This window comes from Oncorhynchus keta, chromosome 11 (genome assembly GCF_023373465.1).
Source record: "Oncorhynchus keta strain PuntledgeMale-10-30-2019 chromosome 11, Oket_V2, whole genome shotgun sequence".
Lineage (NCBI taxonomy): Eukaryota > Metazoa > Chordata > Actinopteri > Salmoniformes > Salmonidae > Oncorhynchus > Oncorhynchus keta.
The window spans coordinates 45,175,199-45,191,291 of record NC_068431.1 but is presented as its reverse complement, the minus strand read 5'-3'; the positions used below and the strand labels follow the sequence as shown (position 1 = coordinate 45,191,291).

At 44.7% G+C, this 16,093-nt stretch overlaps 2 protein-coding genes and 4 non-coding genes across 8 annotated transcripts in view; 1 reads left to right on the top strand and 5 right to left on the bottom strand.

Annotated features, from left to right (window-relative positions):
- LOC118390328 (55 kDa erythrocyte membrane protein-like) overlaps positions 1-9,431 on the top strand; it is a 25,736-nt gene extending 16,305 nt beyond the window's left edge. Inside the window, exons 2-12 of the mRNA XM_035780778.2 lie at positions 445-573; positions 2,136-2,214; positions 2,393-2,478; positions 2,627-2,695; positions 5,826-6,022; positions 6,455-6,558; positions 6,697-6,777; positions 6,894-6,974; positions 7,064-7,266; positions 8,545-8,619; positions 8,773-9,431. Coding sequence (XP_035636671.1) covers positions 445-573; positions 2,136-2,214; positions 2,393-2,478; positions 2,627-2,695; positions 5,826-6,022; positions 6,455-6,558; positions 6,697-6,777; positions 6,894-6,974; positions 7,064-7,266; positions 8,545-8,619; positions 8,773-8,949 — 1,281 coding nt within the window. The 3' untranslated portion in view covers positions 8,950-9,431. The remainder of the gene's footprint in view (positions 1-444; positions 574-2,135; positions 2,215-2,392; positions 2,479-2,626; positions 2,696-5,825; positions 6,023-6,454; positions 6,559-6,696; positions 6,778-6,893; positions 6,975-7,063; positions 7,267-8,544; positions 8,620-8,772) is intronic.
- On the bottom strand, positions 9,098-16,093 carry LOC118390326 (H/ACA ribonucleoprotein complex subunit DKC1-like). 3 transcript variants are annotated; one of them, XM_035780775.2, is made up of 15 exons: positions 15,991-16,093; positions 15,117-15,178; positions 14,905-14,991; positions 14,475-14,566; positions 14,069-14,253; positions 13,891-13,955; positions 13,371-13,497; positions 13,111-13,241; positions 12,706-12,849; positions 12,476-12,596; positions 12,154-12,272; positions 11,941-12,044; positions 11,561-11,606; positions 11,107-11,274; positions 9,098-10,691 (listed from the first exon to the last, which is right to left on the bottom strand). In XM_035780775.2, exons 1-15 carry the CDS (start codon positions 16,052-16,054, stop codon positions 10,626-10,628), a joined length of 1,581 nt encoding a protein of 526 aa, XP_035636668.1. In that variant the 5' UTR covers positions 16,055-16,093; the 3' UTR covers positions 9,098-10,625. The 3 variants fall into 3 exon arrangements, with proteins under 3 accessions (XP_035636668.1, XP_035636670.1, XP_035636669.1); XM_035780777.2 differs by lacking the exon at positions 15,991-16,093 and adding an exon at positions 15,912-15,933; XM_035780776.2 differs by lacking the exon at positions 15,991-16,093 and adding an exon at positions 15,399-15,530.
- Positions 12,344-12,421, bottom strand: LOC118390805 (small nucleolar RNA SNORD83). Its single transcript, XR_004827006.1, has one exon. It is a non-coding gene; the product is annotated as a small nucleolar RNA SNORD83 (small nucleolar RNA).
- On the bottom strand, positions 13,587-13,797 carry LOC118390815 (small nucleolar RNA SNORD17). Its single transcript, XR_004827015.1, has one exon. It is a non-coding gene; the product is annotated as a small nucleolar RNA SNORD17 (small nucleolar RNA).
- LOC118390806 (small nucleolar RNA SNORD83) lies at positions 14,346-14,425 on the bottom strand. The gene has a single exon (XR_004827007.1). It is a non-coding gene; the product is annotated as a small nucleolar RNA SNORD83 (small nucleolar RNA).
- Positions 14,645-14,854, bottom strand: LOC118390814 (small nucleolar RNA SNORD17). The gene has a single exon (XR_004827014.1). It is a non-coding gene; the product is annotated as a small nucleolar RNA SNORD17 (small nucleolar RNA).

Genomic DNA, 16,093 nt, shown 5'->3' with positions numbered 1-16,093 from the left:
TGAAACTGCGAATTAAACATGGCTCTTGGGACACAGCCGAAAAAAGCTTTTAATAATGCCACTAGAAATGCCAATGTTCAAATAATCTGACATCAGATGATCAGAATGCTGAACTCTATTCCTAGTAAACAAACAGCTGTATTGCTGCAACTGGCAATGCTTTTGAGTTGTTTGGGTGCTTTGCATGAGAAAGGCTTTTCCATGATTGCATTGTTCCACAATTTCTACAACAAATAGGGACAACCATTGACATCTAGTAACCCTGCAAACGTGGCTGTTTTGGACGGATTATGACATTTTGTCAAGTTGATAATCCAAAATTCCATGTTTTATAGGAGCACACTGCAGTTGTGTTCACAGTGAGTTTTTCACCCCAGTATCCTATTGTCAATGATTCCATCTCCTGTGCCTGTTGATGTGGAGTCTTGATATGTTTTCCCATAGGGGGTCATGCCAGCCTATGAGACAAAAGGAGCAGAAGTATACACCAACGGCAGTGCTGGTCACATGAACGGAACTGAGCCAACTAGGATGCGTGAGGTGGCGTTTGAAAAAAATCCCTCAGAGCCCATGGTAAAAATCATTCAGATGCCAATTCCTCTCTTTTTATGTCTCGCTAATTCCCTTTCTGTCTTTCTCTCCCCTTTCGCTTCCCCATTTCTCCTCTTCCGCTTCCCCATCTCTCCTCTTCCGCTTCCCCATCTCTCCCCTTCCGCTTCCCCATCTCTCCCCTTCCGCTTCCCCATCTCTCCTCTTCCGCTTCCCCATCTCTCCTCTTCCGCTTCCCCATTTCTCCTCTTCCGCTTCCCCATCTCTCCTCTTCCGCTTCCCCATCTCTCCTCTTCCGCTTCCCCATCTCTCCCCTTCCGCTTCCCCATCTCTCCCCTTCCGCTTCCCCATCTCTCCTCTTCCGCTTCCCCATCTCTCCTCTTCCGCATCTCTCCTCTTCCGCTTCCCCATCTCTCCTCTTCCGCTTCCCCATCTCTCCTCTTCCGCTTCCCCATCTCTCCCCTTCCGCTTCCCCATCTCTCCCCTTCCGCTTCCCCATCTCTCCTCTTCCGCTTCCCCATCTCTCCCCTTCCGCTTCCCCATCTCTCCTCTTCCGCTTCCCCATCTCTCCCCTTCCGCTTCCCCATCTCTCCCCTTCCGCTTCCCCATCTCTCCTCTTCCGCTTCCCCATTTCTCCTCTTCCGCTTCCCCATCTCTCCTCTTCCGCTTCCCCATCTCTCCTCTTCCGCTTCCCCATCTCTCCCCTTCCGCTTCCCCATCTCTCCTCTTCCGCATCTCTCCTCTTCCGCTTCCCCATCTCTCCTCTTCCGCTTCCCCATCTCTCCTCTTCCGCTTCCCCATCTCTCCCCTTCCGCTTCCCCATCTCTCCCCTTCCGCTTCCCCATCTCTCCTCTTCCGCTTCCCCATCTCTCCCCTTCCGCTTCCCCATCTCTCCTCTTCCGCTTCCCCATCTCTCCCCTTCCGCTTCCCCATCTCTCCCCTTCCGCTTCCCCATCTCTCCTCTTCCGCTTCCCCATTTCTCCTCTTCCGCTTCCCCATCTCTCCTCTTCCGCTTCCCCATCTCTCCTCTTCCGCTTCCCCATCTCTCCTCTTCCGCTTCCCCATCTCTCCTCTTCCGCTTCCCCATCTCTCCTCTTCCGCTTCCCCATCTCTCCCCTTCCGCTTCCCCATCTCTCCTCTTCCGCTTCCCCATCTCTCCTCTTCCGCTTCCCCATCTCTCCTCTTCCGCTTCCCCATCTCTCCTCTTCCGCTTCCCCATCTCTCCTCTTCCGCTTCCCCATCTCTCCTCTTCCGCTTCCCCATCTCTCCTCTTCCGCTTCCCCATCTCTCCCCTTCCGCTTCCCCATCTCTCCCCTTCCGCTTCCCCATTTCTCCTCTTCCGCTTCCCCATCTCTCCTCTTCCGCTTCCCCATCTCTCCTCTTCCGCTTCCCCATCTCTCCTCTTCCGCTTCCCCATCTCTCCTCTTCCGCTTCCCCATCTCTCCCCTTCCGCTTCCCCATCTCTCCTCTTCCGCTTCCCCATCTCTCCTCTTCCGCTTCCCCATTTCTCCTCTATCTCTGTGACTCACTCTGTCATTTTGAAGATGGGTTGATGTGTGCTGTTTTCATGTTTTTTTTGCCTTTAGGGGGTGACTCTGAAATTTAATGGAAAACAGAAGTGCACTGTGGCCAGAATATTACATGGGGGAATGATACATAGACAAGGTACAGAACTCAACCACATCGGCGAACATACTGAAGTGATTTGAATGAATTTGTATTAGAACAGCCACATTATCCCCATACTTGTATGGAAAATAGACATTGGTTACTTGCCTGATAACTCTCTCTGGCCATACTGGTTATTCTGTACCGGTGCTGATTATTTCCTGTCCTTCTCCAGGTTCCCTACATGAAGGGGATGAAATAGCAGAGATCAATGGAACGAGTGTGGCCAACCAATCTGTCGACCAGCTACAAAAGATCTTGGCGAGTCCCTACTGTCTCTATTTTAACAAAGAAAAATATGCTGAAGCGCATTCTGCCCCTGAGAGAATGGGTGACATGTTGCAATCTCACAATCCTAGTTTTGATAGTGTGGAGTGTAAGTAAAATGGTTGCCATCCTCCCATTACAGAAAGATACCAACGGAGTAGTCACAATGAAAATCATCCCCAACCAGCCACGGTGCTCTCTTGTGTGTGAGGTAAGCCAATAAATGACCCAATGAATGTGCACACTTCCCCTTTCCCTGAATGGACTTGGCTATAATCACTATCTGGACTGAATTATTATTTATTTTTTTAACCCTTAAGTCTAATTTCAATTGCATGCATAATCAAAGAAATGGTTACTATTCAAGCAGCGTTATTATGCTCATTGTTAGACTAGTTCTGCCATGATATCCCAAATTATTTCATCAGAGAAATACTGCAGGTACAGTTGAAGTCGGAAGTTTACACACACTTAGGTTGGAGTCAATAAATCTAATTTTTCAACCACTCCACAAATGTCTTGTTAACAAACAAATGTCTTGTAAACTATTGTTTTAGCAAGTCGGTTAGGACATCGACTTGTGCATGACACAAGTCATTTTTCCAACAATTGTTTACAGACAGATTATTTCACTTATAATTCACTGTATCACAATTCCAATGGGTCAGAGGTTTACATACACTAAGTTGACTGTGCCTTTAAACAGCTTGGAAAATTCCAGAAAATGATGTCATGGCTTTAGAAGCTTCTGATAGGCTAATTTACATAATTTGAGTCAATTGGATGTGTGTCTGTGGATGTATTTCAAGGCCTACCTTCAAACTCACTGCCTCTTTGCTTGACATCATGGTAAAATCAAAAGAAATCAGCCAAGACCTCAGAAATATAATTGTAGACCTCCACAAGTCTGGTTATCCTTGGGAGCAATTGCCAAACGCCTGAAGGTACCACGTTCATCTCTACAGACAATAGTACGCAAGTATAAACACCATGGAACCACGCAGCCGTCATACCGCTCAGGAAGGAGACGCGTTCTGTCTCCTAGATATGAACGTACATTGGTGCGAAAAGTGCAAATCAATCCCAGAACAACAGCAAAGGACCTTGTGCAGATACTGGAGGAAACAGGTACAAAAGTATCTATATCCACAGTAAAACGAGTCCTATATCGAAATAACCTGAAAGGCCACTCAGCAAGGAAGAAGCCACTGCTCCAAACCTGCCATAAAAAAAGCCAGACTACGGTTTGCAACTGCACATGGGGACAAAGAGCGTACTTTTTGGAGAAATGTCCTCTGGTCTGATGAAACAGAAATAGAACTGTTTGGCCATAATGATCATCGTTGTGTTTGGAGGAAAAAGAGGGATGCTTGCAAGCTGAAGAACACCATCCCAACCATGAAGCACAGGGGTGGTAGCTTCATATTGTGGGGGTTCTTTGCTGCAGGAGGGTCTGGTGCACTTCACAAAATAGATGGCATCATGAGGCAGGAAAATTATGTGGATAAATTGAAACAACATTTCAGGACATCAGTCAGGAAGTTAAAGCTTGGTCGCAAATGGGTCTTCCAAATGGATAATGACCCCAAGCATACTTCCAAAGTTGTGGCAAAATGGCTTAAGGACAACAAAGTCAAGGTATTGGAGTGGCCATCACAAAGCCCTGACCTCAATCCTATAGAACATTTGTGAACAGAACTGAAAAAGCATGTGTGAGCAAGGAGGGCTACCAACCTGACTCAGTTACACCAGCTCTGTCAGGAGGAATGGGCCAAAATTCACCCAATTTATTGTGGGAAGCTTGTGGAAGGCTACCCGAAATGTTTGACCCAAGTTAAACAATTTAAAGGCAATGCTACCAAATACTAATTGAGTGTATGTATACTTCTGACCCACTGGGAATGTGATGAAATAAATAAAAGCTGAAATAAGTAATTCTCTCTACTATTATTCTGACATTTCACGTTCTTTAAAATAAAGTGGTGATCCTAACTGACAGGGAATTCTTACTAGGATTAAATGTCAGGAATTGTGAAAAACTGAGTTTCAATGTATTTAGCTAAGATGTATGTACACTTCTGACTTCAACTGTATATTTTTTATATATATGTGTGTGTATATATATATATATATATATATATATATAGTACATCCTTTAGTTTGCAAAAGGTTGACAGTCATTACAGAGGGCCTCAGTCACCTATTGGTGCCATTGACTCATAACCTACTCTACTCACGTGCTATAACGTAATCTAAATACTGTTCCTATTATCTTTAGACCGTATCAGCAAATTGGTGAATTATTATTCACTACCACCATTGTAATAAGACAAATAAACTGGGTTCCACAGTGTTAATGTTCTTTTTCTACGATACCATGCTTGAAACGTGACCGTATCTTAGATACGGTACCTTCTGTACCTCCAATGATATCTTCTCCCAAATCCTTTTTTATTAAATAGAGTTTGTTCTTTGTCAGGCGAATCCTCCCCTTAAGCCAATGAAAGACACAGGTGACTATGCAATCATTAGATTCCACTAGTGGCCGGATATACAGATCATCACTCATGTTAGACTGGCGAACTGAACTGAAACACATTGGTAGTGTTCAACTTTTCATTCACTCTGCCATCTGCTGGTCACATTATGCCATCACATCTCCCCCAATTTATGGCAGTGGCTAATGATTGTTCTGCCTTACAACCTAAAATGATGAAACATTTCGAGATATGAGTTTCATTTGAAATGTGAACTAATTGAAAAACAGTGTTATACAACATAATGACAAACCCTTCAACCAAAGTCATGTTTGTCAATTCCAGAATAAAAGAAGCATGTCCAGGCATTATGATAACTGCTCGAGTAGTATGGTCAGTGATGGCAGTCTAATGTAAAGCTTTTTGCCCATTGATAGATACTAATCCAGCAAATCGTTTTCTATATAATTATAATTAGGATAGGCTACTAAGCCTATCCTAAACTATATGGTAATTATATAGAAAACGATTTTGGAGCCCAAATCACTCCTGTGGATGGTACTATGTCCTCTGTGTGTTGCGTCAGAGAGCATAATACCACGGGAAGCGTTTGTGACCCATTAACTCATAGATTACTAACTAACTCTAACATCTAGGATGCTGTTGAGACAGGTAAGTTATCTCCTTATTTTAGAGTAATATACAATTCTGCCATATGCTGGAAACTGCAGTGCTATAAATCATTGCAAAGACCATATTAACCGCAATACACATATTCCAAAATGTTTTGCCCAATTCCCAGCAAAGGAGATCATGTCCTCTCAGCCATCTCTGTGTATGCAGCTGTTCTGTGTTACTCAACAGACGTACATGAGGGCTCAGTTTGACTACGACCCTGCCCAGGATGACCTCATCCCATGCAAAGAAGCAGGGCTGAAGTTCAAAACGGGCAACATCATTCAGATCATCAACAAGCATGATCCAAACTGGTGGCAAGGCAAGGTGGACATCTCTACTGCCGACTTTGCTGGAATCATCCCCTCCCCAGAACTTCAAGAATGGTATGATCCGCAAAGTAGAGTAGTCCATCCACATCTGATTACCAGTAAAAAAAATTAAAAACTTTTGCCTCAAAGTTGCTCTAAAGTCCTGGGATCTGAAGTACTGGAACCCCTAGGATCAGCTGACCTTAACCTGAACAAAAACATCAGACGCTTAAAAACACACTTTGCTCTAAACCAAAAAAGAAAGATCACTTTGCTCTAAACCAAAAAAGAAACATCACTTTGCTCTAAACCAAAAAAGAAACATCACTTTGCTCTAAACCAAAAAAGAAACATCACTTTGCTCTAAACCAAAAAAGAAAGATCACTTTGCTCCAAATAAAATATAGCGGTAATGTGTTAGAGGTAAAAAAAACGTTGTATGGATTGTAGGTGAGAGTAGGTTTTCAGTGTGTGCGTAACCCCAAAAGTCTCTCCTCTCTGCTCCAGGCGGGTGGCAAGTAAAAGCAAGGCCACAGAGGGCACCCAATCCTGCAGCCCCTTTGGAAAGAAGAAGAAGTGCAAAGACAAGTATCTGGCCAAGCACAGCTCTAGTAACACTTGTTATTTGTTTATACCCAATACAGTCTTGAGAACCACCTATACTAGCTACATGTATAAAGTATTCTACATGGCATGGGATTGGTTTAGATCCTTAAACCACCCATGTATTATTTTCTCCCTTTTGTTAGTCTTTGACCAGTTGGACATGATTTCTTATGAAGAGGTTGTCCGGCTCCCTGCCTTCAGCAGAAAAACCTTGGTGCTTATTGGTAAGCTCCCAATGTCATCGTCATAATCAAGACCTGCCTGCCATAAAACGAATTGAAATCACAATAAACGTGAGTATAATAACCTCCCTTGGCCTTCTGTAATCTCTCTTTTGCAGGCGCACCAGGTGTAGGAAGGAGCCACATCAAAAGCTCGTTGCTGACCAAATACCCAGAGAAGTTTGCCTACCCCGCACCACGTGAGTATGACCTTTACTTCTAACACTCTTCTGTTTGGTTTTGCCAAATCCACCAACCTACATTAACTGGGGCTCGATCCAAACAACAGACACCACCAGACCCCCACGTAAGGATGAGGAGAACGGGCAGGAGTACTACTTCATCTCCAATGACGCCATGACCAAGTGCATCACTGGGAATGAGCTGCTGGAGTATGGCAGCTTCCAGGGGTTCATGTTTGGAACCAAAATGGAGACTATCCAGAAGATCCATGAGCAAGGAAAAATTGCCCTGCTCGATGTGGAGCCACAGGTAAGCATAGAACTTAATATACACTACACATGACCAAAAGTATGTGGACCCCGCTCATTGAATATCTCATTCCGGAATCATGGGCATTAATATGAAGTTGGTCCCCTCTTTGCTGCTAGAACAGCCTCCACTCTTCTGGGAAAGCATTCCACTAGATGTTGGAACATTGCTGTGGGGACTTGCTTCCATTCAGCCACAAAAGCATTAGTGAGGTCGGGCACTGATGTTGGGCGATTAGGCCTGGCTCGCAGTTGGCATTCCAATTCATCCCAAAGGTGTTCGATGGGGTTCAGGTCAGGGCTCTGTGCAGGCCAGTCAAGTTCTTCCACACCGGTCTCAACAAACTATTTCTGTATGGACCTCGCTTTGTGCTCGGGGGCATTGTCATGCTCAAACAGGAAAGGGCCTTCCCCAAACTGATGCCACAAAGTTGGAAGCACAGAATGGTCTAGAATGTCATTGTATGCTGTAGCATTTAGATGTCCCTTCACTGGAACTAAGGGGCCAAACCATGAAAAACAGCCCCAGACCATTATTCCTCCTTCACCGAACTTTACAGTTACAGTTTACAGTTGACACTATGCATTGGGGTAGGTAGTGTTCTCCTGGCATCCACCAAACCCAGATAAGTCTGTCGGACTGCCAGATGGTGAAGTGTGATTCATCTCTCCAGAGAACACGTTTCCACAGCTCCAGAGTCCAAGGGCGGCAAGTTTTTCACCACTCCAGTCGACTCTTGTATTTGCGCATGATGATTTGCGCTGATCGGCCATAGAAACCCATTTCATGAATCTCCCGATGAACAGTTCTGACGTTTCTTCCAGAGGAAATGTGGAACTCGGGTATTGAGTGTTTGTACCGAAAACAAACTTTTACGCGCTTCGGCACTCGGTGGTCCTGTTCTGTGAGCTTGTGTGGCCTACCACTTCGCGGCTGAGCCGTTGTTGCTCCTAGACATTTCCATTTCACAATAACAGCACTTACAATTGACCGGTGTAGCAGGGCAGAAATTTGATAAACTGACTTGTTGGCATCCTACCTGACAGTGCCATGTTGAAAGTCACTGAGCTGTTCAGGAAGGCCATTCTACTGCAAATGTTTGTCTATTTTTATATACCTGTCAGCAAAGGGTGTGGCTGAAATAGTTGAATCCACTCATTTGAAAGGGTGTCCACATACATTTGTATGTATAGTGTATTAAAAAGAAACTGTTGGTTAGCATTGCAATTAATTTGTGTCAGATGAATAACATGGTGCTTATTTTTCCTTGTGATCAAGACATTGAAACTTTTGCGGACGGCAGACTTTGCGCCTCTAGTGGTGTTCATTGCACCTACCAACTCAGCTACCCAGGTACAATACTGCTCATTCGTTACATCCAGGAATTTTGGCTATTTGTTGAGGACCTTTCAAAATGCACCATTTATACCATATCAACCTTTCTAATAAGTAATGAAGTCCTGAAAATATCAGGAGTCTGAAACATCTCTGTCCCTTTTCTTGTAGTCGGAAGCTGTGCAGTCGATCCAGAAGGAGTCAGATGCCATCCACTCCACCTACAGACACTTCTTTGATGTGCTGCTGGTTAACAACGATGTTGATGAGAGTGTGAAAGGAGTGGAGGCGGCCATAGAGCAAGCCACTTCCACCCCACAATGGGTGCCAGTTTCCTGGGTCTACTGACCCGTGTACCCCCGAAGAACAGTCTAACAAAACTGCTTTAATATCACAAGACCTGGCCACGCATTACTGATACACCACCAGGTTTGGGTAGCAGCTAATCGCTATGGTTGCTGTCAAGTTTTGCACAAGTGCATAAAAAAAAAAGCAATACAGACGATACCATTTTATTTCAGAAAGTAGAATTAAACTCACCACAAAGGGATATTTTACATCTTTGTAAGAGCTTAGTGCTTCTGGCTTTTCAGGTGCTGAATGATGGGTGCCATATGACTGCAGCTGATTATTAGCATGTGAATGCATAGAGGACCACTACTGTGAACGTAACACTACCTGACAGGGTTTCATCATCAGTATCCTTATCTCGGGTTCAATTGTAAACAGGGTGTCATGAAATGTCACGTAACTATATTGTCCATATGGTCATGTATTAAAATACAGGGAAAATGTGTGTTCTACATTAAATTGTCAAGGTTCCTCGTGAATGATTTTGTTGACCTCATTAAATGGTCTCAGCTCAGAAAGGTATACCGCATATGTAAGGCACTTTCAAACTGAATTCAATTTCCCTCCTACACCATATTACTGGTCATGTTTCACCATCAGTTGGTGTGAAAAGTACTTCTGAATACGAAACTCAATTATTCTACCTCTCCCCCTGCAAGTCATCATACTGCAGAAAATAGCCTCAGATCCTAGACACTGGGTAGACAGGACAACGGCAGCATAACAAAAAAACATTTCATTTCAAATGACAATTTATGTTTACAGCTCATTTGTATTTACAGTACAATATAAAAAAACTGCCCGTGGCATTTCACACAGTCGAGGGTACGCCCAGAGTAAACCAAAGTCCACATAGGGACAGTAGTTAAAACACGTAAAAACAAGATTTGAGTACAAAAGCAAGGTCATACAGGGATTGTTGAAATCAGGGCTCTGCTACCCAACCACGACATTATACATCAGGTTTGGGCCTGTGTTTCCCTCAAAATAACTAGGGTATGGGTAGCACTAAATTGATCACTAACATGTTAAGCTGGGCCACTTGCTAGTGCTCTGCTGCACATTAGTCACATCGGACTAAAGTCGGAACATTGTGTCAGAAGTGCTTCAACCGCAAATAAACACCAGGAGAGATTTATTTCACAGAAAATAAATGTTTCTTGAGTTGGAGTTTAGTGTGACAAAAGTACTTAACAGGTCTCGATTATTGAGCAGGGAAGCTTAAGTGGAGCCGCTGCTGTGGATATTCACAGAGTGCATGTAGAGCCAGCTGCCTTGTGCCCAGGGACTGAGTGACAGAGAGAAGTCGCTAATGGATTTATTAACAGAGGAAGTTACTTCTGATTTCAGGTAGGGCCGGGCTTTAAATGTGAAAGCAGCAATCGGGCCTGGGTAGGGTAAAGGCCTGAAAGTCCCAGATATGGGTAGACAATGTCACAGGCATGGGTAGGGCCTGAATGGCTCTAGTTGAGATGTCACAACTGTATGATCATAAGACTAGCTCCTTATGATTCGCCATTTGTGGTCATTCTGGACAGATTAACAAAACAAAAAATGTTACTCGGTTCTTGCCCCGCCTGCTGTCTCTTCAGCTGCATCTGTAGGATAAATATCTGCAGGCACACATTCTGGACCCTCACAATTCTACGGTCCTTTCATTGTCCATAAGCTCTTCACTCCGCTTCTGCATCCGCTTCCTTCTTCTTCTTCTTTTTCTTCTTCTTGGCACTCTCGCCCACCTGCGCATAAGGAGATTTGTTATTCTTTGGGTAAATGTTGAAAGCAATTCAAAGTTAAGGGAAAATGCTCTCTGCAGTTTAAGTGCATGTTGGCTGTAGCGACTTGCTAACAAAGTAGATGTGGAAAATGTAAGGACCCAACATGACCGGATGCTCACATGCTCGAATGACTCACACCCCCAATAATGTAGCAGACCGACTCCCTCTGAAGCCACAGGCAGGTTGGAAAGGGATAACTGTCTGCACTGGTTGTGCACTCGTAGGCATGGCACATTATTAACTCACTGTACATTACCAGTATAGTTACTGAAAAACTACCGCCGAAAAACATGTCAGTATGTCCCTTGCTACGACCAGAATTTCTCTAGCCACAAGATTATACAGCTGTCCAGTCTGGCCAGCAGCAGAAACCCACCTCTCCTTCGGTCTCTGCTGCTGGCTCCGCCGCCTCTGCAGCTGGCTGCTCCAGTTTTTGCTTTTTTTCCTTCTTTTTCTTCTTCTTCTCCTTCTTGGGGTCTTCTGCCAATGGAGTGGAAGATGCAGAGGCTGCCGCAGCATCACTATCACTGTCTTCCCTCTTCCTCTGAAAGATTGAGAAATTGTCATTTACTCCATCTCATGAGCTTAATTTATGTGGAATAAACTGCTTATTTGGCATGTGCCAATACCACAGGAGGCTGGGGGCACCTTAATTGGCGACAACGGGGCCGTGGTAACGACTGGAGTGGAATTAGTGGAAGGTATCAAACACGGTTTCCAGGTGTTTGATGCCATTCCATTGCTCCGTTCCTGACATAGTTATGAGCCGTTCTCCCCTCAGCAGCCTCCTGTGGCCAGCAATACCCGAGTATAAACTTATGTTAGCATACCTTCGCGTCCCCATTGCCGGTTTCTTCAGCCTTGGGCTTGGACGCACTGAAAATGAGAAGGCAACACGTCTCACTGTTTCAGACGCATACCTTATTTAATTTACAAATACACCTACATCCACAAACTAGTCATCAAGCTCCTCACAAGTTAACCCACATGGATGGGAAATAATAGCTATGCATGTGCACACAGCTCAGCTGCCAGACATACAGAACGGATGACCAGACCTCTGCTGAGCTATGAGAGTTGATGTTGCAGACTGACTCCCTCAGAGACCACGGGGCAGACCAGAAAGGGATAACCGTCTGCTGACTAGAATCAGAACATGTAGGTTTCAACACCCCTGCTCTATCAAGCGCCTGTTAGACTGGCTTCACACCTGTAATCTACGTAGCCATCCTTCCAGTCTGATGGAGTGCTGTCGTTGGCTTTGCCGCGTTTGTCCAGCAGTCCCTTCTGGATCATCATCTTCTTCTGGCTGGCCTGTTCATTACAAATCAAAATCTTACTAGTAAGAAGAATAACAATGTGCACTAAATGCATAAAGTTGCAAAATGGGAAGACTTCCAGTAGCTTGCACTAGAGGTGATACCTTGGGCCCCAAGCCCCACTTGCGGGGGTAGGTGTCGCGTTCCATGATGACCCTCTTTATCTTGGCCACGACACCGTGGTCACACGTGGAGATCACTGCAGTAGTCATGAGGGCAGTAGCTGAAAAATCAAAGGGGGAAACTTCAGACACGAACATAAAAGATGTATATGGAGAAAATGTGGTTTTTCAAAGCCATCAGTCAAGGGTGATAGATAATAGGTCATCTTTGCACAAAGCGCTAATGCCGCCTATGAGATCATCATGTGGCCTTTTGGAAAAACCTCCCAATTGCTTTGCAGAACAGCATATTTCTATTGCTCACCTATACAAATGGCCTCTCCTTTGGTTGTTATCACCACAATATCTTGGTTCATCTCAATGCCATCCTCATATCGTAGGACACCAGGCAACATTATCTTCGCTCCATAGCAGATCGCATTCACCTGGGGAGAAAATAAACCACAGTTTATTTAAAGACATGTTCAGTCCTCTAAACAAGGTCAGTTTGAAAATGACACCCAGACTATCAATTACAAGGCCGAAATCACTCACTGCACTGTCTTTCATGACCAAACGTTTGTGCGACACCAGAAGCTTCTCCAGTGGGTAGATGACTCTGCGCAGGTACGTCTCGTCCTTGTTGTGGTCATACTGCCACTGAGCATCCAGCACATCGTGCATGGTCACCAGGTTGTCCTGCAGAGAACAAGTTCCAACATTGAAATTACATGACACAAACAGAACACAGGCCTAAATATAATTTCCATAACATGCTGGCTAGAGTGGAATCAAGTGGCTGGGCATATCTACTTCCTACTCAGAGCCACTATGCCATTTCTGTGCCAATAAATAATTACCAGAACTGGGGAGAGGCCCAGAGTTGAACTCAACACATTGGACTTCAATTTAACCACTGACAAGACACAGCCAAAGGATTGAGAAAGAGGTGCGACTCACCCTCTCTCCCAGAACACCAGAGCGAACTCTCCTCAGCTCCTGCATCTGACCACCAACACCCAGGAGGAGCCCCAGGTGGACACACAGGGTCCTGATGTAGGTCCCCGCCTCGCAGCTCACCCAGAAAATACCTGCAACAAGCACGGTTAGTTTATTATCTCTATGCTAACAGCTTCTAGTTTAATGATATTGAATTTCATGTATTAAAAGTACGCCCCCGCCCCCCAGAGCATGAGGAAATAATGCATTCGATTCCTTACCCAATCTCCTCTCTGGGTCATACTCAATGAGTTTGCTTTCATAAACGGTCCTAACTCTCAACTGGCGCTTAACGGCTGCGATGAGAGGTGGTCGCTGGAACAAAGCACCTGTGAGGGTTTCAATTCCCTAAAAGAAAAAGAGAGAGAAAAAAATAAGTATTGGATTAACCACGAACTCCCAAAACACGGGTATATCACCCATTTCCTTTCTAATGTGTGATCAGGTGTGTCAACTCGTCTTTGTTATCGCAGGGCCCTCCAGTCCTGCCCCTGTCTCCAGCATAAGCTGCCCCAGTAGAACACTGAGGTGGCAGAGTGGATCCCGGGACACAGCAGACACGCATGTCTAAAACAGACATGCGCACCACAGAGAAAGCAGGACCCTAGCAAGCACTCAGAGAATGGATAAACACGTTCATCATCTCACGTCCATGTCAAAAACCTTCATATGAAAAGGTATAATTTTACAGTTAAATTAAAACGCTGAGCCATGCTAAGACAAGACAAACTATTAACTTACCCTAGCAAGTGTGTGCTCATTCTCAATAGCATTGTGCAGCCGAACAATTCCCACATACTCTTTGCCTGAAACAGACGGCAGAAGAGTAGTAAGGAGTGGCCAATCTTAATGTGTTTACATAACCAGCAGGAGGTAAACAGTCCGAGCAGGAAGGGGTTGGGTTTACAAGGCGACTCACCTGCACTCTGCTGGGACTTGACCAGTCGTGTGGCTCTGTCCACACACACAATGAGGCAGCCGGTCACCTTGGGGTCCAGGGTGCCACTGTGGCCAGTCTTCTCCACTCGCAGGATACGTCGGATCCAGGCCACCACCTCATGAGAGGAGGGATTTGCAGGCTTGTCCAAGTTGATGAAGCCTGTCCTGCACATCACATGGATCGACATGGGGTTAGAGAAGAGGAGCAAAATCAAATCACAGACAAGACGTCAATACTTTCAAATGCATCCATGTAGAGCCATCAGACAAGGGTGATAGATAAGAAGTCATCTTTGCACATAGTGCTAGTGCAATCTATTTACATTCATCATGTGGCTTCATAAAAAAAAATGACGCAAAAAAAACAATTAAGAACCAAGAGTTACCGAACATAATCCTGAATGCTCCTCTTCAAAGGGTTTGAGCCATTTGGCAAAGGTGTGTAGTGAGCTGTCCGAATGTTGAGTTTGTCAAAATTCTGCAACACAATGAGTTAGAATTAAACAAACTAATTACAGTTACAAGTAACTAAATGTAACAGCAAAGGGACGTGCATGTGATCAGGAGTTTACGCTCGTCTTAGTTGTGACCGGGCCCTTGACACACGCATCAGCACACCTGCCCCAACAGTTACCCCAGTAGAACACTGGGGACAAAAGCATAGAGTCAGGCCGCTGAACCCCCTGAGTCAAGAACAGACACGGGAGGCTGCAATGCCAGGGCCCAGCAGCACTCAGCGAATGGATAAACAAGTTCATCACTTCAGATACAGCATCCTGCTTCTACAGATAGATGACAAGCACAAAGAAAACTCACTTTCAACAGCAATGGCCACTGAGATGTGTCCAGACTGGCAACTTTGGACTCTGGTTTGATGAGGAAATCACCACTCTCCTGAATATCCTGTAAAAAAAAAAAAAAGATATATATTTAGGAAAATATACACTACCATTTTCATACCATTTGAATCTATAACAGTGAGAAGCTTTTAGCCAACTGGAGCATAACAACTATAATAAGGACTTTACCCCAACTTGATCATCAGAAACTGTCCTTTCCTTCTTCCTCTTCTGTTTTTTGGCAGAGTTCACTTGAAAGCAAAAACAGAGAGATACACGTTACTACTCACTACATTTTTCGTTCCATGGCACGACGTTTATCTACAGGGGATCCCCCGTTTTCAGAGGTGGTGGTTGATAACTAATAGATCTCACCTCCATACGCATACCATTATTGTGAGCTATTTCAGACAACGAAGAAATCGTTACATAACGAGTAAGAATTATCGGTAGTTAAAGTCATCAAGTCACCATCATTGGAAGCCCACACTGGATTTGGTGAGGCACACCCACGTGGCCGACACGGCCTGCACATGGTATTAAAAAAATAGGCCTTTTACTGCCAATTTGACCAAACGAGGTACTATGCCAGCGTTCACAGCAACTTGTATATCTACAAACAGCCACATAACTCGGATATGCCAAATTAACGAGCTAGTTAACTGAGATATTAATCTACTTGCAATTTACTACGGTTAGCTACTCATTACGACTTGCTAAGCAAACTAAAGTTAGCTGGCCATTTTGCTAACAAAATTCAGCAAGGTTGCAAAACCATCTGGGAGCATACGCAGGTAAATAAATATGCCATAGACCTAGCTAGTTGGATAGTCACACGGTTTACACTAGATCAGCAAAGGCTATTGCGAACGTGGCCGCCTATTTGACCATGCCTCCATGTTGAGGGTGCAGCAGTGCTGCTAAAAACATGCAACAATTTCCAAGTAAATAAACATCGTAACTAGCTACACATCCTTCACACACCTCCCATTGCGTAGCACTTGTAGCCAGCTATATAAATAGTACCGTTTGGCTGTGCAAAGACGGGCTGCAGACCACTTACTTTCAACGTCCGCCATCTTCGGTGTGCAATGAGACTGAGGGGGACACGTGTGTTCAATGCGCATGACTTTTCAGGAAAAAGCGCTACCTACCATCCAAGCCAC

Bases quoted from the DNA above. Each gene is read 5' to 3' on its own strand.
- LOC118390326 (XM_035780775.2), bottom strand. From the start codon at position 16,054: ATGCGCATTGAACACACGTGTCCCCCTCAGTCTCATTGCACACCGAAG. The intron at 13,242-13,370 runs GTAAGGAATCGA...TGCTTGTTGCAG, and splicing joins TGACCCAGAGAGGAGATTGG to GTATTTTCTGGGTGAGCTGC. The intron at 11,275-11,560 runs GTATGCTAACAT...TCAATCTTTCAG, and splicing joins CCGGCAATGGGGACGCGAAG to AGGAAGAGGGAAGACAGTGA.